The sequence below is a fragment of the Octopus sinensis genome, linkage group LG13, assembly GCF_006345805.1.
Source record: "Octopus sinensis linkage group LG13, ASM634580v1, whole genome shotgun sequence".
In the NCBI taxonomy this organism is placed as follows: Eukaryota; Metazoa; Mollusca; class Cephalopoda; order Octopoda; family Octopodidae; genus Octopus; species Octopus sinensis.
Genome location: NC_043009.1, coordinates 17,000,141 through 17,024,905, shown reverse-complemented (window position 1 = coordinate 17,024,905; position 24,765 = coordinate 17,000,141). Strand labels below are relative to the sequence as shown.

Here is a 24,765-nt window from a genome sequence, read left to right as displayed (position 1 = left end):
CAAAACAAATAGGAATGGAGATAAGCTATCACCTTGACACATACCATGTCTCAGTGTTCGCTTTCCCAAATTATTGTTTTCCTCCAATCAGTTCAGTATTCTAATTCTTCATACTTTCATTCACCATTTCCTCCTTATTTCCTGCCACTCCAAACATGCCGGCTGTGGTACCGTGTCATATGTTTTCTATTTTTTTTTTTGTAATCCAATCTGCATCTACAATTTCTAATTGTCATTTTGTCAACTAATAAGTGTTTTTGTTGTTGTTGCCCTACTTTGTTTCCTGCATCCTTTCCATTCTACTGAAAGTAGATTGTTACTTTCCAGATGATTTTACTCCTTTTAAGCCAAGACACCAGTCATAACCTTCCACATAAGTGGTGAACAGGTGATAGGTTGGAAATCTGTTACTAATTTACCTTTCAAGGGTTCCTTGAACCATAGTAACATTCATCCCTTTGTCACCCAGGGATTTGATCCTGTTGTAGACATTCATCCAGGTCTGCAGGGATCCTTTCATACAACTACGTAAAGTAACCTTGTGCTTCAGCTGGGTCGGCTCCTTTCCAATTTGCTATTTTTTCTAGCTTCAATCTCTGACTTTCTTTTGTCTTGCTACAGTTACAAGTTGTCTCTCCACCTGTGTTAGTCACTCTGCACTTACTTCGTGTCTCACTCACCTGTTCCAAAGTTCTCCCCCAAAATACTTAATTTTCTTCCACACAAGGTATCACTTCCTGATGTTGTTCCCCATATATTTTCTCAAAAAGATGTATTCTATTTGATTGCTTACCTTGTGCCAAAATTTGAAACCCTCCTCCTCATCATCATCATCATCATCATCATCATAATAATAATAATAATCCTCATCCTCATCCTCATCCTCATCCTCCTCATCCTCATCCCCCTCATCATCATCATCAGCAGCAGCAGCAGCTGTAGTAGTAGTAGTAGTATAGTAGTAGTAGTAGTAGTGGTGGTGGTGGTGGTGGTGGTGGTGGTGGTGGTGGTAGTAGTAGTAGTGGTGGTGGTGGTAGTAGTAGTAGTAGTAGTAGTAGTAGTAGTAGTAGTAGTAGTTCCTTTTGGGGCAGAATTGGTAAACAGCAAATAAAAGAATCTTACAGTATTTTGAATACTCTGATGAACCACCTCTTAGAAATGTGTGGCCCAGAGCTTAAGTTCGAAAGCATTCTTGTTATTATAGCTGGTAGGAGGGGGGGGGGGTTGGTGTCAGAAATTATAGAACAACAGATTCAATGTTGAAACGGTATTTCGTTACAGTCCTTTACAACCTTCTGCTCTAGTATTTGCGTTAACTGGCTCTACCCTCCTCCAAAATGTGCTGACTTGTGCTTATATTAGGTAACATAAAGCAACAGATAGATGGTTCAATTCTTTTTTCTGCCTCAGACTCGTGTTAACAATGTCTAATAATAATAGGCGGAAATTGTACCGAAGCCTCCTTTACATACACAGATACACATACGTATGTACACATATATGTAATATGGATATGTATATCTATCTATCTATCCATCTGTGTGGCTGTCTGCCTGTATGTATACACACACACACACACACACATATACATATACACACACATGCACACACAGACATATACACACACATGCACACACAGACATATACATACATACATACACACATACATACATACATACATACATACATACATACATACATACATGCATACATACACACACACATACATACATACATACACATACATACATATGTTTGTGTATGTGTGTGCATGTGTGTGTGTGTGTGTAAGTGTTTAGTGCTTATCATTTTGTATTACTAAAGTAAGTAGCAGAGTGAAGTAAACACTGGAGTCAGTATGTTTGACTAAAAACATTTGAAATCCATGCTCCAGAATGGCCACAGTGCAATGGTAGAAACCAGTATAAGAATAAAGAGTACCAAATTACTGATATAGCAACAACAGCAATAACCATGGCAGCAAAACTAATGACTGTAACAAATAACAAAAGAAAAAATAAAGAGAGTTTGTAAACATTAGCATCATCTGCCATCATTGTCATCATCATCATCATCATCATCATCACCACCACCACCAACACCAACACCATCATCATCATCTTCAGCAGTAGCAACAGCAGCATCACCATCCTTCTCCTTGTCTTCATTTCAGTTGCCATCATCATCTCCATCCTCCTCCTCATCATTGCCATTGCTGTCATCCTCATCAACATCAGTATCATCATCATTATTGTCATCCCCTTTATTGTCATTGCTATCATCGTCTCCATAATCCTGCTTATCATTGTCATTGCTGTCATCATCATCATCATCAGCAGCAGCAGCAGCATCATTGCCTTCTTTGTGGCTATTCTCGTTACCAAACATCACCATCATCCAACTTATCATTGTCATTACTGTCACCATCATCATCATCTTCGCCATCCTCATCATCATCATCATCATCCTCATCCCTTCATTGTCATCATTCTTGTTGCCACCATCATCCTTCTTAGCACTGTCATTGCTGTCATCATCATCATCATCTCCACCATCTTTGTAATCATTGCTGTTGTTGTTAAGAACCTCAGGAGTATCATCATCATCATCATCAGCAGCAGCAGCAGCAGCAGCAGCTGCATCATCATCATCATAATCATCATCATCCCCTTCATTGTTATCTTTCCTGTTATCATCATCTCAGTCATCCTCATTATCATTGTTTTTGCTGTCATCACCAGCATCATCCCCTACATTGTCATCATTCGTGTGGCCATCAGCATCTTCATCCCACTCCTTATCAATGTCATTGCTGTCATCATCATCATCATCCTCTTCACTGCCATCATTCACATTGCTCTCATCATCTCCTTCGTCCTCCTTCTCATTGTCATTGTTGTCATCTCATCATCATCAGCATCGTCATCTCCTTCATTGTAACCACTCTCGTTGTCATCATCACCTCCATCCTGCCCCTTATCTTTGTTATCATTGTTACCATCATCATTGAGCTGGAAAGAGCTTATATACCTTGATGGTTCTTGTGTTTATAATCACACATTCAATTTTGCCTTTCATCTCTTCACCCTCCATTAATAAAAAAAATGCACCAGTCATTTATTGGGGTCAATTTAATCAACCATTCTTCAATTCCAAGCACATTGTGGGGCCTTGGGATAATTTGAAAATTCATTATTATTTTTTATTTATTTATTTGTGTTAGAAATATCACAACTCTTTTTTTTTTTTGCATTTTGCATATGTTATGAATTACACTGATCTATGTTGCCCTTGTGGCAAATAAGTACTTCAATATTTTGATGTCAAAGAAAGGAATTTTGGATAAACAGATTTTTTTCTGTGTGACGACATAATATCTATTTCAAATTTTGGTGCTTGGCCAGCGAGTTTGGGGGAGTGGGTATGCCAATTCCATTGACCCTTCGATCAACTGTTACTTATGTTATAAACCTCTTATAAACCTCGAATGGATTAAATCAAAGTCAACCTTGGCAGAATTTGAACTCAGAACATACAGACAGACCAAGTGCTGCTAAGTGTTTTGCCCAGCTTCCTCATGATTCCGCCAGCTTGCCACCTTATATACCAACTAAACTGGTTTCAAATTTTGGCACGGGGCCAGTAAGTTTGGGGGATGGGATAAGTCCGGTGCCCAGCTGGTTCATATTTTATTGAGGAGGGACGGATTCGGTCAGCGGAGCAGAAACGTCAGATGCGTAAAGCCAGAGCCGCCTGCACCAGTAGCACGGCCCCCTACCCACTTCTGCCCCACCTGTGGGAGGGGCTTCCTTGCCCGGATTGGCCTCACCAGCCACCTCAGGTCTCATGGCGGCAGTTCCATCAGATGATGTCAGTTGGTCATCTTCGAACCGAAGGACGAACATTAATTAATTAATTTTATTGATTGAGCTTGTAAGGATAAAAGGCAGCATCAACCTTGGAGGAATTTGAACTCAGGATGTAGCGACAGACCAAATTTTGATGAGCATTTCACACAGTGTGCTAACGGTTCTACCAGCTTGCCACCCAAACGCATAGATACGACATAAAATGACGTTCACTTGAATATAATAGAAATGGGGCAAGAAATATAACATCAACAGCAACAACAATAACAGTACCTGCAGCAAAACCAACAAAAGCATGGGTGGGGGTGCACGTGTGTGAACACACACACACACACACACACATATATACTCATATGCACTTTCACACATATGTGATGATGTCATTAGTGATGGTGTAAATAATATTGAGAACAATTTGTGTGGTGAAGGGGACGAAGGGGAGACACCTGCTGTTCAACAAAGCACCTCACTCACCCTTGGCTTCTTGGCAAAATCATTATTAAGAAAAAGCAGGGACATACAAGTTGTTGATGGTTATGATGTTTCTAACGAATGATAAAGAATTGTGTGGTGGAGAGGATATGGATTGCCTCTGCCCTTGCTTAGCAATTAGTGCGTACTTTCCGTCTCGTGGCTTCTGTTTGCATTTCCTTCCAAGCATGACATATCTAGTTCAACATCACATAAAGACATGCCATGTACAAGATGAAATTTCACTCAAATCATCAGCTCCTTTCAGGACAAGTGTATGAGGTTAGGGGTAGTGGTAAGGTTGATAGTTGGGTGTGAATATGTCTGAGAGTTTGACAGAAAGAAATTGGGGTAACAGTGAAAGAGACAAAAAAACTTCTGATAGGGTCTGGAGTTTTGATACTTTCAATGAAGGAATGTTTAAACTTATTATCTAATATATTTATGGATTGGAAAATATATATTAATACTGCTTCTGTTGCTAATATATATTTTTTAACAAGCTCTCTGGCTAATCTTGGCACCAGTACCTGTTCTGGCACTATTATTCTATACATCACTAGCAGGGAGATGAGTCACTGTTATCTCATGTAGTCAAGCATCCATCATTGACAAGACCAAGGAAGGCCAAAATCACATGATCTGGTGCTCTTGGTGCGGGAGGGAGCAGGGATTTATCTCCCCACAAGTGAGATAAACAAGAATGCATTTTGCACCAAAAACCAATATGAGAGTTTCTGTCATGGTATCTACCACAATATAGTTTGTTCTAACAGACACATTCCCATTTAAGTGAGAAAGAATATTATCTGTGGTTTGATTCACTGGTGATCAGTAGAGGTGGTGTTTTGGTGTGGGCATAGGAGGCATCAGATTTAGTGTGCAAGAGAGACGACTGCACTGGTATGGCCATGTGATGCATATGGGTGAGGACAGCTGTGTGAAGTAGTGTTCATCTCTAACTGTGGAGGGAACCTGTGAAATAGGTAGACCCAGAAAGACATGGGTCGAGGTGCAGAAGCATGATCTTCAAACAGGCCTCATGGAGGCAAGGACAAGTGACCAAGACTTTTTGCAATGTACTGTGTTTGAGAAGATTCCTCAAGCCAGGTGAAATCATAGTTATGGCTGATGCTGGTGTCATGTAACTAGCACCTGTGTCAATGGCACATAAAAGCAACTGTGTTGGTGACACATAAAATGCACCCATTACACTCTTGAAGTGGTTGGCATTAGGAAGGGCATCAAGCTATAGAAACCATGCCAAATCAAACTGGAACTTGGTGCAGCTCTCCAGCTTACCAGTTCCAGTCAAACCATCTAACCCATGCCAACTTGGAAAGCAGACACTAACTGATGATGATCATCATCATCATGGTTGTGATGGAGTTTTTTATCCCAGGACAGCTCTGATCTATGATTTCAAAAGTTCCATTAATGACAACTCACACTTTTTCCAGACTTAGCATTTGTATTAATCCTTTGTTTGGCTGCTATTATTAGCAGACTATGTGACTTTGTAGGGGCTTCTTTCTTCATCATTTTGCTGTTGTGATGTTGTTGAAGTTAGGTCAAGAAAAGTATAAACAAAGAAATTCCATCTACAATCATTCCATAATATTTCCAAATATACCCAAAAGCAGCAACCTAGCAGAATTGTTAGCATGCTGGGCAAAATGCTTAGTGCTATTTCATCCATCTTTATGTTCTGAGTTCAATTTCCTGCTGAGGTCAATTTTGCCTTTCATCCTTTTGATGTTGATAAAATAAATACCAGTTGAGTATTGGGGCTGATGTAATCAACTTACCCGATCTCCTGAAATTACTAGCCTTGTGCCAAAATTTGAAACCAATATTTTCAAACATATTAGTATTCCTTTATTCTTAAAATTCTTTTACTTGATCCAGTCATTAGACTGTGGGCATGCTGGAGCATCACCTTGAAGAATTTTTAGTTGTACAAATCGAGCCCAGTAGTTTTTTTAAGCCTGATACTTATTCTATCAGTCTCTTTAGCCAAAATGATAAGTTATGGGGATATAACAAACCAGCATTGGTTGTGAAGTGGTAGTGAAGGACAAGTACACACACACACACACACACACACACACACATGCACATGACGGGCTTCTTTCAGTTTCTATCTACCAAATCCACTCACAAAACTTTGGTTGGCCTGAGTGGATTTGACAGTTGAAGACACTTGACCAAGGCACCCCAAAGTGGGATGAACCTAGAGTCATGTGGTTGAGCTGCATGTTTCTTACTACACAGCCATACCTCTCTGAATCCCCTTTAGGAATTTCAAGGATTTGAGAGTAGGGGGGAATTTGAGACATTTTTTAATAAAGTGTGATTTCCTGTAGATTATCTTCAATCTGTAGAATTGTAGTTTGTGAACAAGATCTGGGTTTGAAGTTTGTGTGAAACAGTAAGCTCCAAAAGTGAAAGCTATTCATTGCATGAGCTGTTGTGAAGAGCTGCTCTCGGAAACACTTCAAGTTCTACAAAGAACATTTGAGGTAAACAATTCAAATTGTGAATTTTGTAAAAAAAAGGGAAGATGGGCAGTCAACTCTTAACTTTTCATGCAATTTATATACTGACAATCCTTTTTCTACCGGAATGTTTCATAGCTTTCAACAAGAAATATAAGTGAATGGTTATTTGAGCTTGATGATGGCTCCAAATTACTTTTGAAATTTAGATTAAGACTAGCAGTATCGCCCGGCGTTGCTCAGGTTTGTAAGGGAAATAACTATAAAGCATTTTTAGAGAGTTATAGCCAAAAAATAGCAAAAAAATGGGAAAAAAATGATGTAAATTTTTTTTTGAGAGTAATAAAAGGTTGAGTTGCGTCCCCTAGACAGTCTGTGGTTTGTTATTTTTTATTCTCGACCCCATGTCGAATTTATCGATTTTTTTCAGAACTGGGGGAACTTTTCAAAATTTTCGCTGCGTTAGTTTTGAATTATGACATTGGGCTATGTGTGTGTCAAGTTTCATCAGAATCGGTTGAAAGCCGTGGTCAGGGTGAGGGTACGAGAAAACAGACACACAGAAACACGCACAGACAAACTGCCGTTTATATAGAGAGAGATGAGATATTTTGCTTGGCTGGAATTATGAATGGATTATTATCAGCTGAATAAAGTGGAGGTTTAAATGCAAGAAAGAAATACAAACATCATAGAATTCATTGATTCTTTGAAACCTGTCATAAACAAACTGGAAACTGTCATCAAGTTTTGTTGCAAAGAAGACCAAATACTTCTAAAATTTGCCAAAAACAAAATTTTGCAGCATTTCACAGAACCAGAAAATGAATTCAATTCATATTTTCCCTTATTTCAGTGATGTACAGTGGATATAGTCCTAATCCTCAACAATCATGATATCCTAAAACCAAGGTGCCATGTAAAAAGCATTGGTGTGATGTGGGTGCTGGTGCCATGTAAAAAGCACCCAGTCCACTTTGTAAAGTGGTTAGTATTAGGAAGGGCATTGAGCTGTAGAAAGCAAGCCAAAACAGACCGTGGAACCTAGTGCAGCCAGTGGCCGGTCAGTTCCTGTCAAGCTGGCCAACCCATACCAGCATGGAAAATAGACATTAAATAACAATGAAGGCAGTGGTGGCAGCAATGGTGACCATGATGACGACAACAACAACGATAATGATTTTTCCTTATTTCAGTGATGTCCTGTGGATATGGTGCTAAATCTTTAAGATTATCAGCTGAAAAATATTTTCTGATGGAGCTGAAAAAGGATCTCAGGAGTCAGAGATTCTTGACGAAGAATCATTGACAGAATTTTTGTTTTAATGTGCAATTCCTTCCTAAAAGTGGAAGAAAGAGCTGTACAAGCATTGCTTCATTTGTGCCAACGTATCTTTATGGTTCAGGTTTTTTTCAATTGTGTTGCAAATGGAAACAAAATACTCTTCCTTGTATTCAAGAAATGACAAAGAAAATGCAACTACAGGCTTCCCATTGACTGCACATTCTTCAGAATATAATAACTTGAATTAACCAGGAATTTTAGAGAACTTCTTGTTTTTTTTCTTTGTTTTTTTTTAAGTACTCTTTTACTCTCTTTTACTCTTTTACTTGTTTCAGTCATTTGACTGTGGCCATGCTGAAGCACCACCTTTAGTCGATCAAATCAACCCCGGGACTTATTCTTTGTAAGCCCAGTACTTATTCTATCGGTCTCTTTTGCCGAACCGCTAAGTCACGGGGACGTAAACACACCAGCATCGGTTGTCAAGCAATGCTAGGGGGACAAACACACACACACACAAACACACATACATATATATATATACATATATACGACAGGCTTCTTTCAGTTTCCGTCTACCAAATCCACACACAAGGCATTGGTCGGCCCGGGGCTATAGCAGAAGACACTTGCCCAAGATGCCACGCAGTGGGACTGAACCCGGAACCATGTGGTTGGTTAGCAAGCTACTTACCACACAGCCACTCCTAGCTTCAGTATCTTTGGTACATCAAATAATTAGTTATCTTCTATCTTTTATCTTTTACTTGTTCCAGTCCTTAGACTGAGGACATGTTGGGCACCACCTTGAAGAACTTTTAGTCAAACAAATCAACCCCCCTTGTACATTTCTTTTTTAAAGCCTAATACTTATTTTGTTGTACTTTTTGCTGAACTGCTAAGTTACAGGGAGGTAAATAAACCAACACCAGTTGTCAAGTGATAGTGGAAAACAATCATAGACACAAAGATAAACACACATATATAAATATATATATGACGGGCTTCTTTCAGTTTCCATCTGCCAAATCCACTCACAAAGCTTTGGTCAGCCTGAAGCTATATTAGAAGGTACTTGCCCAAAGTACCTTGCAGTGGGACTGAACCCGGAACAATGTTGTTTGGAAGCGAGCTTCTTAACACACAGCCATGCCTATGCCTACTATGTTACGAATATATATACATATATATATATATATATATATATATATAGTGGCACGTAAAAAGCACCCACTACACTCACGGAGTGGTTGGTGTAGAAACATTGCCAGATAAGACTGGAGCCTGGTGCAGCCTTCTGGCTTCCCAGATCCCCGGTCGAACCGTCCAACCCATACTAGCATGGAAAACGGACGTTAGACGATGATGATGATGATATATACGTGAGAAAAAAAAAGCTACTTGTATACTAGTTTCAAAATCCAGCAGGGAGATTCAGCATGGCACAGAGTGTGATGAGGGTGGCCCTTTGAAATACAGGTACCACTCATTTTTGCCAGCTGAGTGGACTGGAGCAACATGAAATAAAGTGTCTTGCTCATGGGCCAACATGCCACCAGGAATTGAACTCTCAACCTTACAATCGTGAGCCAAATACTTCTAAGACATGCACCTTCATACATGTGTTCCAGCAGAATCCAACATAAACATGCTATTCTTTTTTTGTATTTATTTCTCTGTTCAAATCTGTGTTCAAACAGATTCAATTCATTGATCCGGAGGGCAGCTTTGAAGAGACACAACCAGGTTTGAGAAATTACATTGCCTCAAAGTCCCCTCACCTGAATGAATCAAGTGTGCTGTGGGCATACAGTCTCTGAATGAAGTTGTTCTTCAAAGACAAAATACATCAGCAATTAGCATATTCACGTCTGATTCGGCTGGAACATATCAAAGACAGATATGGACATCATAGTTTCAATCCTCACTGTATTCCGTACACATAGATATTTAATATATATAGCTAGATAGATAGATAGATAGAGAGAGAAAGAGAGAGAAAGAGAGAGAGAGAGAGAGAGACAGAGACAGAGACAGACAGACAGACAGACAGACAGAGACAGAGAGACAGACAGATAGACAGATAGACAAATAGATAGGTAGATTTCCAGCTTTTTAAACACTGCCCTTATGTGCCTGTGGATAGGTCATCTGTCATACTGCATTTTGCCAATCAGTATGGTTCAGATGGTTGTGACTGTCTGGTCATTGCATTTTGCCACCCTGAATGGGAAGCACCAAAATCAGTCTTGAGGAACCCACAAGAAGAGGAAAACATTGTCACACATCGACAACTTGATCTCAGACACTGGGCTAGAATGCAAACAGGACCTCAAATCAATGATGTTGGACAGAGAACTGTGGTGGGTGGACTTTGTTGCTGTGGACCATGTTGGAATCCGACCATAGTAGTAAAATGTTTCTTTGTCATTTGTTTTCTGTGAGATGCAACATCTTCAAGTCAGTCTTCTCGATTTGGTTCCAAGTCTATTTTGCTCTTCCTCTACCACAGGTTTCCCTATCTTGGAATGCTCAACACTTCCTTGCCTAGGAATCCTCTTCCTTATGCATCTCATGTCCTTATAAGGGCAACCTCCTCTTTGCACACTACACACTCTATTCCCCTTATGCATCATTCTTTACTCAGCTTATCTGAATACTCAGTTATACACCACTCAGAGCATATTCGTTTCTTTTCTTTTTAGTCTTTGCAAGTCTTCTTGATTTCAACACAATCTGCTTTTGACTTTCAGGAAAAAGACCTTTGTTGTTAACAGTGGAAACAGTTGCCTGAACTTCTTCCAGTATGTTCTTGTCTCAGCTATTATAATTTTAGAGCAATAACCAGCCCTGCTAATTATGCTCCCTAAGTAACAGAAGCTATCCACAATTTTTAGGGAGGCATCCCAGTATTTAAAACAATCTGTTTTCAGTTTTGAATGTATATTATTTGAAATGCCTCTTTTGATTCAATATTAAAAAAACAGTGAATGATATTCTAGAATATGGTGGAAAGCGAAAAATGGCTGAGAACCACTGGTCTTCAATTCCTCACATTATCTAATATCTTCTATTTTTAAGTAGAGTCCAGTTTGAAGGAGCACTCTCTTTTACTCTTTTACTTGTTTCAGTCATTTGACTGCGGCCATGCTGGAGCACCACCTTTAATCAAGGAAATCGAACCCCAGGATTTATTCTTTGTAAGCCTAGTACTTATTCTATCGGTCTCTTTTGCTGAATCGCTAAGTTACAGGGATGTAAACACACCAACATCGGTTGTCAAGCGATGTTGGGAGGACAAACACAGACACACAAATATATACACACATGTATACATATATATACATATATACGATGGGCTTCTTTCAGTTTCTGCCTACCAAATCCACTCAGAAGGCTTTGGTCGGCCCGAGGCTATAGTAGAAGACACTTGCCTAAGGTGCCACGCAGTGGGACTGAACCCGGAACCATGTGGTTGGTAAGCAAGCTACTTACCACACAGCCACTCCTGGCTACTATTTTTAAGTATTGATTGTGCGAGTGGTGGTGGGGGGGGGGGAGGGTTTGTCATCGTCTTGGTTGTGGTCATGGTCATAGTGGTGATGGTGGTAGCTGTGGTCATGGTAGCAGCTCTTTCACAAAGGTTATTGTTGTTCACTGGCAGAACCATTAGCACACAAGGCAAAATGCTTAGTAACATCTCATCCGTCTTTATGTTCTGAGTTCAAACTCCACTGAGGTCAACTTTACCTTTTATCCTTTCAGGGCTGATAAAATAAGTTCCAGTTGAGCACTGGGCTCGATGCAATCAACTTATTTCTCCCCGAAATGGCTGGCCTTGTGCCAAAATACCAAACCAGTATAGTAGTAGTTGTTGAATAACTTTAGTTAGTTCAACATAGTTAATAATTTTCCACTCACAGTTTGTCAACCATCGAACTGTCCATTTCAATGGACGTATAGACATAAGGTGGTTCAACCATTCTAACCACAGTCATTCTGTCTAATTGTAAAGGATAATGTCCTGAATTTTGAAGACTTAAATGAATTTTCTCCATTTTAGAGTTGGCAGCTACACTAAGTGAGTTCAAGTACTTCCTTCATCGTGTTGTTGTTGTTGTTATTCAGTTCCAAATCAGCCCTGATCAAGCTTCTCTATCATAAAAACATTTCAACCAGAACCATCGGGTATTTTTAGAAGTTTCTAGGAATACATTAGCCAATGCATCCTCTTTTCCAAGATAAGTGAGTGTGATTTAAGGAAAATTTGGTTGATACCTCTAGCAGGTCAAGCAACTATGTTCTCTCACTGATAAGGTTGTTGTAGCTATTGTTGTGGTTACCAAGTAGTTTTGATCTGTTCCAATCAATCCACTGTAGAGTTGGAAAGAGAAACTAATATTGGTTTCTCTTTTGTTTTCTTTACCATCTTGTGGAACATTCAAGATAACTTTGATTGTCTTTTAGCTTCCAGTTCCAAAGATCTCCTGACAATAAAAATTTTTCTCATTAATCTCTTAATCTGCAAAGATAAACAACCTCCTCCTTTTCCCTGACCAAGTCGGCTTCTCTCCATCTCTGAACACTACTTTCAGTAAATTCTTTGAACTTATCTTTATCAATAAAAGTATTTGAGGATAAATAAATAAAATACACACACATAACACAAACAGAAATAACAGTAACAACATCAATGCAACTGTTCTTTTTGAACATCTTGGATCTTTGCTGAAATCTTCAGTTTCCTAGTTATGGTACAATTGACACATTGAATTGAAATTAGACAATCCTGTCTGTAATTGAGAAAGTCTACCAGAAAATTTCCTTCATCTATCAGTCGCTTATTGATCTTCGTACAAATTTTCAACATAATACTATTTCCATAACACAGTCATGAAATCTCGTTAATAGAAATATGTTCAGAACAATCAACATTCTTCATTCTTTCAGAAATCCTGTTTATTCCTTGCCTACGTTTTACAAATGGATCTCTGCCTGCAAAAGTGAAAAGGAATTGAGTTAAGAAGAATAATGTCCAAAACTGCACCACATATCTAATGTTGTTATGTTACTGTTAGGTTTCCATAGCTAAATCTACTTCAATAAATACAGGCTACAGAAGTGGCCAATCAAAGAAAAGTGAAGGACGTTAAAGGATATGCTAACATCTGGCGCTGAATCACTGGTGAAATTTTTCACACAGTAGATGTTTGTTAATTGGCTGTTGCAGTGAATTGGTGAGGCCACAATGTGTCGATCTTGTTCTGCTTTGTGTCTCGCTTGTGATTAAAGTCTCTCAAAGAGGGAGAAGTTATGATGGGCAAAGTAACCAAGGAATGGCTGCCTGCATTCTCCAAGATTTATCAAAGATGGTTAAAAACAAACAAAAGTTTAAACCTACAGTGAATAGTAACATTACAACTACATGTGTGCATATATATGCATGCATGTATTTGTGTGTGTGCGTGTGTGTGTGTGTGCGTGTGCGTGTGTGTGTGTGCGTGCGTGTGTGTGTGTGTGTGTGTGCGTGTGTGTGCGTGAATGAGAATGTGTATGTGTGCTTTCATATTTGTTTGACTAAACTAGATCATACTGTAGTCATGTTCTGGTGTGTTGGTCATGTTTGAGTTGGGTTGCAAGCAAGGTCACCACCAAAGTTTCGTTTCATTACAACTGAAACTTTTATCTGTTGTTTTAATGTTGGTTCTTTCAATGCAAAAACTTTTGAATCTAAGGAGTCCCTACAGCATTAATGGGTGCCAGAGTTTAGTAAGATTACAGAGAACATTCCCTGAGTCAACCTGATGTTTCCAATTGGCTGCACACACTGGAGAGGCTGTTTTTTTTTATTGATTTGTGTGTGTACCTGTGTTTGTGTATGTGGTGTGCATGTGTGTGTGTATGTATGTATAGTTTGGTGTGTGTGTGCGTGTTTATGTGTGTGTATATGTGTGTGTTTATATGTGTGTGTGTGTGTGTGTGTGTGTGTTGTTTAATGTTTTTCTTAACTCTGTGAATGTAAGGCCATGCACATGAACTTTCCAAAGCCATCGGGATAAATGAGTTAATTTTGAATTATTACAAATACATATATAAAGAATAATCATATCATTATCACCATCATCATAATCACCACCACCATTATCATTGTTGTCATCATCATCATCAACATCATCATCATCATCATCGTCGTCGTTGTCGTCGTCGTCATCTTTATATCTGTATTTCTATGCTGGCATGGGTTGGATGGGTCAACTTAATCCTTTGAGAGGATTAGCATTCTGTAATGAATTACCTCCACCTCATAAAACCTAGAACAATTATGTCTATCTAATGTATGCATATATTTACAGTATATGATTAAAATGTGTGTACGTAGAATCTCCATAGGTTAACGAGAAAATCCGAATGTGGGTAATTCAGTTTGAGATATTATAGGTGAGTGGCTGTATGCAAAAGATGAGCTGGGAGTAAAAGTATTTAGAGTGCACAAGGTAAAACAGAGAGAAAGAGTGGAACCATCGAATACCTGGTAAACTGAGGTGAGAGTGGATCATAGGTTCAGTTCACATAAATATAAATATAGGTTATAAAAATTCCTTGCCATAGGGAACATAGGTGTGGCATAAAAGCTTTGAGAATAAGTTTGACCAGTGCTGGTGACATGTGAAAGAGTTCCCTACTGGTGACACATAAAATGCACCTTTGACAGGGATACATAAAAGGCACCCATGCTGGTGACATGTAAAGACACCCAGTACACACTGTGGAATGGATGGTGTTAGGGAAGGGCATTCAGCCATAGAAACCAAGCCAAAACAGACACATGGGGCCTGGTGTAGCCCCCAGCTTAACAGCTCCAGTCAAACTATCTTACCCATACCAGCATGAAAAGTGGACATTAAATAATGATGATGACTGGTCGAGCTGATGTATAACAGAATTATTTACTCCATGTTCTACATTCAATTCTTTTTTGACTCCATTACAGTAAATTCAGTATAAATGAATATGTTTTAAAATTAACCGTCCTGTAGTCTAATGCTAAAACTGACCACATGAATAATTCACACTAATAATCTTGGTGATAAAATTATTAATACCATCAAGTTGATTGTGTAATTTTCACCTGATAACTTTGGTATTCTTGGTATTCTAGACTATATCTAGGGCAAAACCACTCCAGTGATCAATTTAAAGTCACTTATAAAGATACTTTCTCTCTCTGTTCCAGAGACATGATGCCTCTCTGAAATTACAATGGCCTCTGCTCCTCAGAGTTGATTGGTCTCATGCTATCTCCACTCAAGTACACCTGACTCACTTATTTTACCTCTCATCATCCAGGTTATGTTCAACATCACCAGGCCCATACTGATGCCTATTACCAGCTCTTCCCCACCTAGAATGTCAGCCTTCTGAAATTCCTTCTTTGGTCAACTTTTTTCTGAAGATGTCAACTCACAAGCTTGCACAAAGCATTACCAGCATCACTTTGTCCTGAAAAGCTTATGAGGCCCATGGACACTGCTGTATACTTTTGTCTTTTTATTATAACCTTACTTAAACACCCTACCCATATCTTTTTTTAATGCCTTCTATCAGTATTTTCTATCTTCCTAGTGCTATTCTGCACTACATGGCTCTTTAAAAAAAGCACACAGCTGTCTAATCTTATTGCAGTATTTTTTATTTACTTATTGGTCATCATTTGGTCTCCAGTTCTTGTAGAATAGTCTCTTTTGTGAAATAAGGACATGTATAATGCGTCTAGTATATGCTCTCTCTCTCTCTCTGTTTCCCCCTCTCTCTCTCTCTCTCTGTTTCTCCCTCTCTCTCTCTCTCACTTTATGGTTAACAGTGAAATTTTTATTGCAAGAGTCCCGATAGTTTGTTTACAATGTGGAATTACTAGTAGCATCAGTTTCGAAACTGACGAGAGAAAAGTTGGTATTCACTGATTGATACAAGGTACTGAACTCACCCTGCCCTGATTACCTGGAAGCAGAGCATATGAGCAGTATGCAGGTAGTTATAGAAGCTGAATAACGAATGTAGTCATTTTTAGAGAAGATGGAATAATAAGTTGGCAAGACTATAGAAAAATAGCAGTGGTAATTATTGTAGTATTTAGGAGTATGTAAGAGTATAGGGGAGTATAAGCTAAAGTAATTAATACATAGGAGCATAGGTAAGTAGTGGTAGCAATCATAGTAGTTGATGTACAAAAGTAAAAAGAGGAATGTAATGATGTTGGTTATAGTAGTTGTTATGTAGGAGTATCAAGGAGTAGCAGGGCTTTGATTGAATAGTAGCAGCTGTAATTGTGTTAGAGTGCGCTAAGTGATGGTAGCGGCAGTGCTGGTTATTGTAGCATGGCAATACTAATGAAGTGGCAAAGAGTTGAAGAGGTGCCAATTCTGATATACCACAATAAACAGACCACTAACACACCTTATATAAGAGGTGGTGTTAGAGTACCATTTCATCCCTCATAATGTTCACCTTGTACTCTGAAACACTTCCTCTATACTCTGTATATCATTTCTTCCATTATAGACCATCGCAGCTAGAACACACTACACTCGCTAACACTGTACACAACTACAGTTAGTATATACCTATTTCTTTATTACCCACAAGGGGCTAAACACAGAGGGGACAAACAAGGACAGACATAGGTATTAAGTCGATTACATCGACCCCAGTGCGTAACTGATACTTAATTTATCGACCCTGAAAGGATGAAAGGCAAAGTCGACCTCGGTGGAATTTGAACTCACAACATAACGCAGACGAAATACCGCTAAGAATTTCAGACCTTTGACTTTCTTCTTTTTTTTTCACCTTTAGTACAGAGGCCCACCTTCAGTAAGGTGAAGCATCAGACTAAATTTGTTAGCATGCTGGGCAAAATGCTTAGGGGCATTTTATCCATCTTTACAGTCTGAGTTCAAATTCCACTGAGGTCGACTTTGCTTTTCATCCTTTCAGGGTTGATAAAAGAAGCACCAGTTGAGCACTGGAGTCGATTTAATCAACTTAGTCCTGCCCCCAATATTACTGGCCTGGTGCCAAAATTTGGAACCATTACATACCATCATCATCAATCTCAACTTGCACACACTATATTACTCTACACAACTAACATACATCAACATTATATCTAATATAGCACATCACAATTAGTACACACTGCAGTATCATACACTACCAAGGCTAATATCTACCACCACCACCACTTTTCATCTTTTGCTTGTTTTATGCTGGGGCACACTGCGTTCGAGAATGTTTTTAGTGCAATGAATCGACACCCCTGGGTACTTAATCTTTTGCTGCTTCTTTAAGCCGAGAACTTATTCTATTGGTCTCTTTGCCAAACCACTAAGTTATGAGGATGTAAATTCTCCAACAAACATACACACACACGTACACACACACAACGGTCTTCTTTCAGTTTCCGTCTACCAAATCCGCTCACAAGACTTTGGTCAGCCTGAACCTATAGTAGAAAACACTTACCCATGTTGCCATGCAGTGGGACTGAACCTGAAACCATGTGGTTGGGAAGCAAGCTTCTTACCACACAGTCATGCTTGCACCTATAGTAGTTGACATACAAAAGCAGTGAGTGGAGAGTAATGATCTTAGTTACACGACTAGCATACACCATCATCACAACCATAGTACATACTACGTTATTATACAGTACTAATGTACATCTCTATCACAACTATATGCACTGCATTACTATACACGACTACAACTAATATATACTACCAACTTTACTACTATAGGTATTTACAATGTCAAAACAGTGTGATGACTTATAGTAAAGATATAATTGAACTTATTCTGAAGCAAAGTCAATTTTCATTTGATTTAAACTCGCTTCACCAGTATTCTGTGATATTTCTGTTGAAAGTTCCATATCTACAATATTTTATTAATAGTATAGACACTCTCGAATACATCAGTCAAATAGACCTCTGACTTTCTTCTTTTTTTTCACCTTTAGTACCGAGGCCCACCTTTAGTAAGGTGGAGCATCAGACTAAATTATTGTCAGTATTTAGTAATAAGTCTCCATGTTCTGAGTTAAAATCCTGCTGATGTTCCCTTCGTTTTCTATCTTTCCTGGGTCAGTAAAATAAAATACCATTCAAGTACTGAGATCAATTAAAGTTACCTTTAAGGTAACCAAGATATCAATAAAAATATAAAAGAAGTCAACTGTAAGCATTGGCATGGCTGCGTGGTGATAAGTCTGCTTCCCAACAACATGGTGTGTGTGGGGGGGGGGTTATCCCCACTACTATTTGACAGTTGGTGTTGGTGTGTTTACATCCCTGTAACTTAGCAGTTCAGCAAAATAAGTGCCAGGCTTAAAAGAAAGAACTGGGATTGATTCACTCGACTAAAATTCTTCGAGGCAGTGCCCCAGCATGACCGCGCTCTAATGACTGCAACAAATAAAAAAAAAAGATAAAAGATACAGTTATAATACTTTCTAATTTCAATACAAGACCAGCAATTTTAGTGTAAATCAGTCGATTACGTCAGCTTTATCGATCTCCCTCCCACAACTGTGGTAATGGTAGACATATCTAAAGCACCTCCCGTCACTCTTCATTTTCATTGGGCCCCTAACATACTAAGAAGACCTTTTGAACATCAGTTTTCTGTCGGAAAGTGGGTACATTCTAGATTTTGCTTTCAGAAAAATCATATTTCCTCTTGTATTATAATATTAGAAGAATTGAAGACCTGCCAACCTAGCGCCATGTTCGTCTTGTGAAAACTCAGGCAAGGGAAGTAACTTTCATAAAGTTCTAAAGAGTTTTCTTTCTTGATCACATAAAGTCTGGCTTTCAGTAAGCACTGAGCCAGGGTATTCATATCGTAATTTAAATAAAACAGCTGTACTTGCGTGTTTGTTTGTTCGCGCGTGTGCGTGCGTATGTGTGGCAATATAGAAGGTGAAAAAATACATCAAAATTATATTCTATGAAATATAAAAATTTTTGATATAGAATTCGTTACATTGCGCAGAGGCGATGGATATCTTTAATATATAAAAAGGTGATTGTCTACTCAGAGTTTCGCATTAAGCTGAGCTAGAACAACATTATATAATGAGTCATTTCCATTCTCAAGATGATAGGCTGCGGGCTCAGGGAGACTTGTCTACCATTTCAAACAGACTGAGCAAATATGTATTGGGTTGGCAACTAAGTTCCCGCAGCTTTTTTAAATTTTGGAATTTATTGCAGCTTTAAATTTTGGAATCTATTTTTTTCGCGAATTCTATTTTTGAATCATTTTGGAATATATTTTGTTTGTTTGTTTTTCTAGTTAATTTTTGTTTATTTTCAGATCATTAAAATGGAATGTTAAGTTAAGAAAAACGAGCATTTTCGACACCTCCTTCCTTTTGCTTTTAATCAAGGTTCTAAGGCCACAAAAGCTGTATATGGAGAGGGTGCCATAGCTGGAAGAACCGCTCGTGATTGGTATGCCAAGTTCAAAAATGGAAATTTTTACCTCAAAGACGCATCTCGTTCTGGCCGTCCAGTTGAGTTCGATGAAGAGCGATTAAACCAACTTTTGCACGAAAATTCTCGTCACACGACAAGAGAACTGGCAGAGAAAATGGAAAGCTCCCACACAGCTATACAGAAGCATCTTCACTCGATGGGAAAGGTTCAGAAGTGTGAAGCATGAGTTCCGCATGCTTTAAGTGACAACAACAAAAATCAACGAGCCACAATCTCCGCTGGCTTGCTTGCTCATCACCGCCCAACTTATGGACACAAGCAACAATTTCTTTACTGAATCGTTACTGGCAGTGATAAATGGTGCCTGTACATCAATATAAAGAATGTAAGGAATGGCTTAGCCCCGGTAAACAAGCGACACTGCAAGTGAAACAAGATCTTCATCCGCGTAAAACGATGTTGTGAGTATGGTGGGACTGGGAAGAGATTATCCATTCCGAATTGCTTGAACAGAACCAAATGGTCGACGCGGAACTCTATGCTCAACAGATGGAACGATTCAACACGGCTATTCAAGAGAAAAGAACTAATCGGCAGCATAGAGTTCTTCTGCTGCACGACAACGCCCGCCCTCATATCGCCAATATGACCAAGGAAATCATCTAGTCACATGTGGTGTTACGTTATCTTTCAAACTTCATATGTATGATAGCCAACTTAGTAGCTTTGCTTTTGTCCTTATATCAGAAGGAGGTTGTGTAATTGGCATAGCGATTTTTAAATTCTCCTTCATATAATCCAATAGAGATTTTATCTGTTGTATTATTATTTAGAGTTTCAGTAACATCTGTCTCATATATGATGGATTTAATCATACATCGTTGGTCAAGTGGACAGGATCCTGGACTGTGACAGTTGCAACTGGATTTAGGCTCTTAGTATTGACCACGTGTAATGAAACTCTTCATAGTGGAGCAGCAGCTATATGACAATTTCACAGAACACCTATTAAATATTTTCCTGTATCTGTGAATGGCTGGAAAGTGTTTGTCTAGGAGTGACAGGAATCTTTTAGCAATGTTAGTTTTTATATTAAGGGAAAAAAAGAGCAACGAACCAAATGATTTTCCTTGGCTTATTATTTTTCTTATTATTCTTCTGATTAATACTAGAGGAGTTATGCATAACTTTATTTTTGATGACACTAAATCTATTATTAATATTTTGATTACCATTAGAAGGATTATATATTAATTTGTCTTTGAAGCCACTATTGGCAATGGCATTGTTAGAATAGGGGCAGCTTTCTTGAAAAAGTTTTTAGAGGAAGAGGTTAGACACTTTATTACTAATATTAGCTATCAGGTTTTTAAATATTACTGGAGGGTGACAAGACTGTTTATGTATATATGCCAGTTTCTCATTAAGCTTATGGAAAGGTTTATATGACGAGGAGTTCAGATCTACGGAAACATCTAAATAATCAAATAGATTAATAGCTACTGTGATTTTAAGGCTAAAGATAGAAATAAGTTCCTTTCTAAATCTATCAAGAGTGTGACCACCACACCCATGGGAAATATCCAAACCATTGTCTCAGTATAGGTTTGTGCCTGAAGAATATGTTTGAGATATGAAAGACATGTATTGTGTCCTTTAAATAAATAATATGCACACACACACACACACACACACATATGTAATACAAATAAGAAAATGGAGAAATAATTTAGTTGGTTCATCAGCTTTAGGATATTAGAATGTTGACTTATTTATTTAACAAAAACGAAAACCTTAATAACATACATATATACATTATAATTCAATACATATAAGATGAGAATACAAAAATAAAAATCTTAATATAAATTATATATATATATGACATTCTGATTGAATTGTCTTTGCATCAATATGTACCTCCTTGTGACAACATAGCCTTTAACCTAATCAAGATATCCTTGGCCTGAAGAGTAGCTGGTGGCATACACCTCACTTAGAGTTTACCACTTCTAAGGTTCCACTAACTATGAAACATATGTAGCCCGGATTTTTCCTACTCCATTCCATAACTCTTGTATTCTTTTTTGCAAGTTCAGTGACTCTGGTTGCCTACCATGGAATATGAAAAGAACTTTTTTCTGCTCATCATTCTCCAGTAAAGAAAAATAATCCACAACCTTCCAATAGCAGAGTTTCTCAGTGTTCCACTTCTGGAAGAATGGTCTAAATGTGAAACAACAAAGACAAAATCATACAATACAACATTCTTGTGACATTCAGGGAGTAGTTTTACTTGATATAATACTGAGTATACAGGGTAAGCAGTGAGTGTTCAGCAACCTTTTCCATCCAAGATTTGACAACAGTCTCCAACCGTCTCACTCAGGCATATGAATTGTTGGATGAACATCTGCTGTGTCCCTTCCTGCTGGCTATGGCCATGTAGTCTCCATTGCATCTGTCTATGCCTTGTCTTACAGCCTTTTCAGTGTTCACAGAGCACTGAGCAAATGGTGCCTGCATTTTGATACCTTGCATGAATCATCATGATACAGGTAACTCTTTTCCAATTTTCCAGTCCTCCACGTCAGCTGACTTTTTCTCAACTACAATTTTAATCACTATGCTTTCCAAAACCATTGACTGTTCATCAATACATCAAGCTTTTCTTGAAAAAGAAAAAAAAAGGATCTTCAAATTTAACCTGAACAACTTTTATGTATTGGTACATATACATGCAGAATGTTATATATTTTCACGGTCCAATTAATGATTAGCAATTTCCCATTTAGCTGTATCCTTTTTGGTTTCAGGAAGGCCAACTTCTTCAAATTGGTACTGAGGTAGCTAGTTAAGTAACTCAGTGCCCCAATAATCTCCTTTCTGGTTTTGAGAAGCCTAATTTCTCAAGATTGATATTTAGGTAGTGCGTTACATATCCCAGGGCCCCAATAATTACAGGTATAAACCTGAGCTTGTAATCTGGATAGAGTAAGTGCAGATTCCTCAGTAGTTCAGCAAAGGTGTTCTCTTTTTCACTTATCTTCAGCTCTATGTTAATATCCGCTGGGCAGCTAATTTCCACAACTGGGCACAGTTTCTCTTCTCTATCCCAAATCATATCAGGTCTGTTGTGCTTACATTTTATTGAGGTCTTCACCGGAACATTCCACCAGTACTCCTTTTTATTATGTATGTATGTATGTATGTATGTATGTATGTATGTATGCATGCATGCATGCATGTATGTACATACTTGTGTGTGTGTGTAAGCACATGGCTTAGAGGTTAAGATGTTGCACTCATAATTGTAAGATTGTGGTTTCAATCCCTGGACCGGGTGATGGGTTGTGTTCTTGAGCGAAACACTTCATTTCAGGTTGCCCCAGTTCACTCAGCTGGCAAAAATGAGTAATCCTGTGGTGGACCAGTGTCCAGTTCAGGGGGAATATGTATTCCACAGAATCCAGGGAACCAACCTTATGAACCTATGGCTTGAGAAAGGGCCCTTGATCCTTTTGATGCATGTAAGTATGTTTGTGCATGTACATATGCACATATGTATGTGTGTTTGTGTTTGTATTTATGCTTCTATACTTATATGTATGTGCAATGTGTATCCAAAAAACCTGTTTGAAACAGTAGTGCTACAAGAATGGCCTTGACCTCCAGTCTAATATTAGCCACACCAAGCCATGTCAGTTAGTTATTGATTTAGACATTGTGCTAGTGGGACTGCATATTAACTCCGTTTGATCATACGTAGCAAGTTAAAGCCGTGAAGTACTCAGAAAAACAGCGGGTTTGCATGAAATTATATTTCAAATTTGAATGATCCTTTATGGAGACTTTTCTGATGTTTTAGCAAGCCTAGGGAGGTATATGGCTATGCTGTCAAACCAATAGGCAGTTGTTCCTGTGGGTGGGATCCGCATCGATGCAGCCGAAAAAGGTATAGCAAAGTTACTCAACTATGATGCTAATGTTGATCACATGAGTTTGTTCTGTACAGTCACACAATCAATAATGAGTTTTACTTGGATGCGCTGAGGTGTTTAAGAGAAGCAGTGCAGTGGAAGCCATCTGGGACAAGGACAAACAAAAGTTAGATGCTGTACTGCAACAACGCATTGACTTACATGTCATTCTTATCCATGACTTTTGGGGTTTAATGCAAGTTGACTCTCAATCTGCAGCTGGCTTATCCTTCCAGATTTAACTACCAGCATCCTTTTTTTCTTTCTATCCAAAGTTGAAATCCACCCTGAAAGGTTACCAAATTGATTCAAATGAAAGATGTAATTAGTAAAAAAAAAAAAAACCATTGCTGAAAACAGAGCGTGTCTCTTGAGAACATGTCCTGGTTTGCACTGTAAAACTGGAAGAAAAGTGTTGGAACCAGTGTGTCAACAGTAGAGAAAAAGTAATTTGAAGGAGTCATGTCGGATCAAAGTGTAAGTGTTCAAATTGTGTTTCTTTTTCTTCTTTTTGGTCATCATATGAGAGTAGCTAGAGATCTTGAGAAGATAATTTTAACGTTTCAGAAGAGAGGAAATCAGAAATTAATCATCCAAACGTTGGAATTATCTTCACTCTTTGTACACGAATCCTTAGCTGAATCCTTGCTTTGCCTCATGCGTTCATTCTTTAAATAACAAGGCTCACGTTTATTGATCCTATATCTTTTAGCGGAATTCACAATAGTCGTCTCCATTAACAAAAGTAAAACAGCTATCAAAAAAGGTTGGACTTAAGACGATAGTGGTTTTAACCAAATAAACAGCGACGATGAACAAGTTCCAACGTTGACTCGTGTTAGATTTTTATTTGAGTCAAGAGCGCATCTATAAGAAAAGAGATTCAATCAAGAATCAAGTATATTCCTATAATGAGAACAAATTGTGTTTGTACAGAAGTACCTCGATTCTAATTGGCAAACTCATTGTAAAACTTAGTATTCTTTTCCAATAAAATTTATATAGCTCATACAAATACAAAGACGTCTGTTGTAATAAAATTAACAAATCTGAGGTGATTTGTTTGCGGGGTCCTTTCTGTCAATATTTACATTGAAGATGATCCCATTTGGGGTGATATTAGAACTTCAGATGAGTCATATTATTAAACCATTAACTTACCTC

General features: G+C 38.3%; 1 protein-coding gene across 2 annotated transcripts in view; it reads left to right on the top strand.

Moving 5' to 3' along the window:
- Positions 1–23,376: 23,376 nt before the first annotated feature.
- The window catches only part of LOC115218609 (axonemal 84 kDa protein-like), an 85,583-nt gene continuing 84,194 nt past the window's right edge, over positions 23,377–24,765 (top strand). Inside the window, exon 1 of one of the 2 annotated variants that reach the window (XM_036508169.1) lies at positions 23,377–24,078. In XM_036508169.1, the coding sequence (XP_036364062.1) occupies positions 24,064–24,078 (15 nt within the window). In that variant the 5' untranslated portion in view covers positions 23,377–24,063. The remainder of the gene's footprint in view (positions 24,079–24,765) is intronic. The other variant, XM_036508168.1, reaches the window with a different exon arrangement.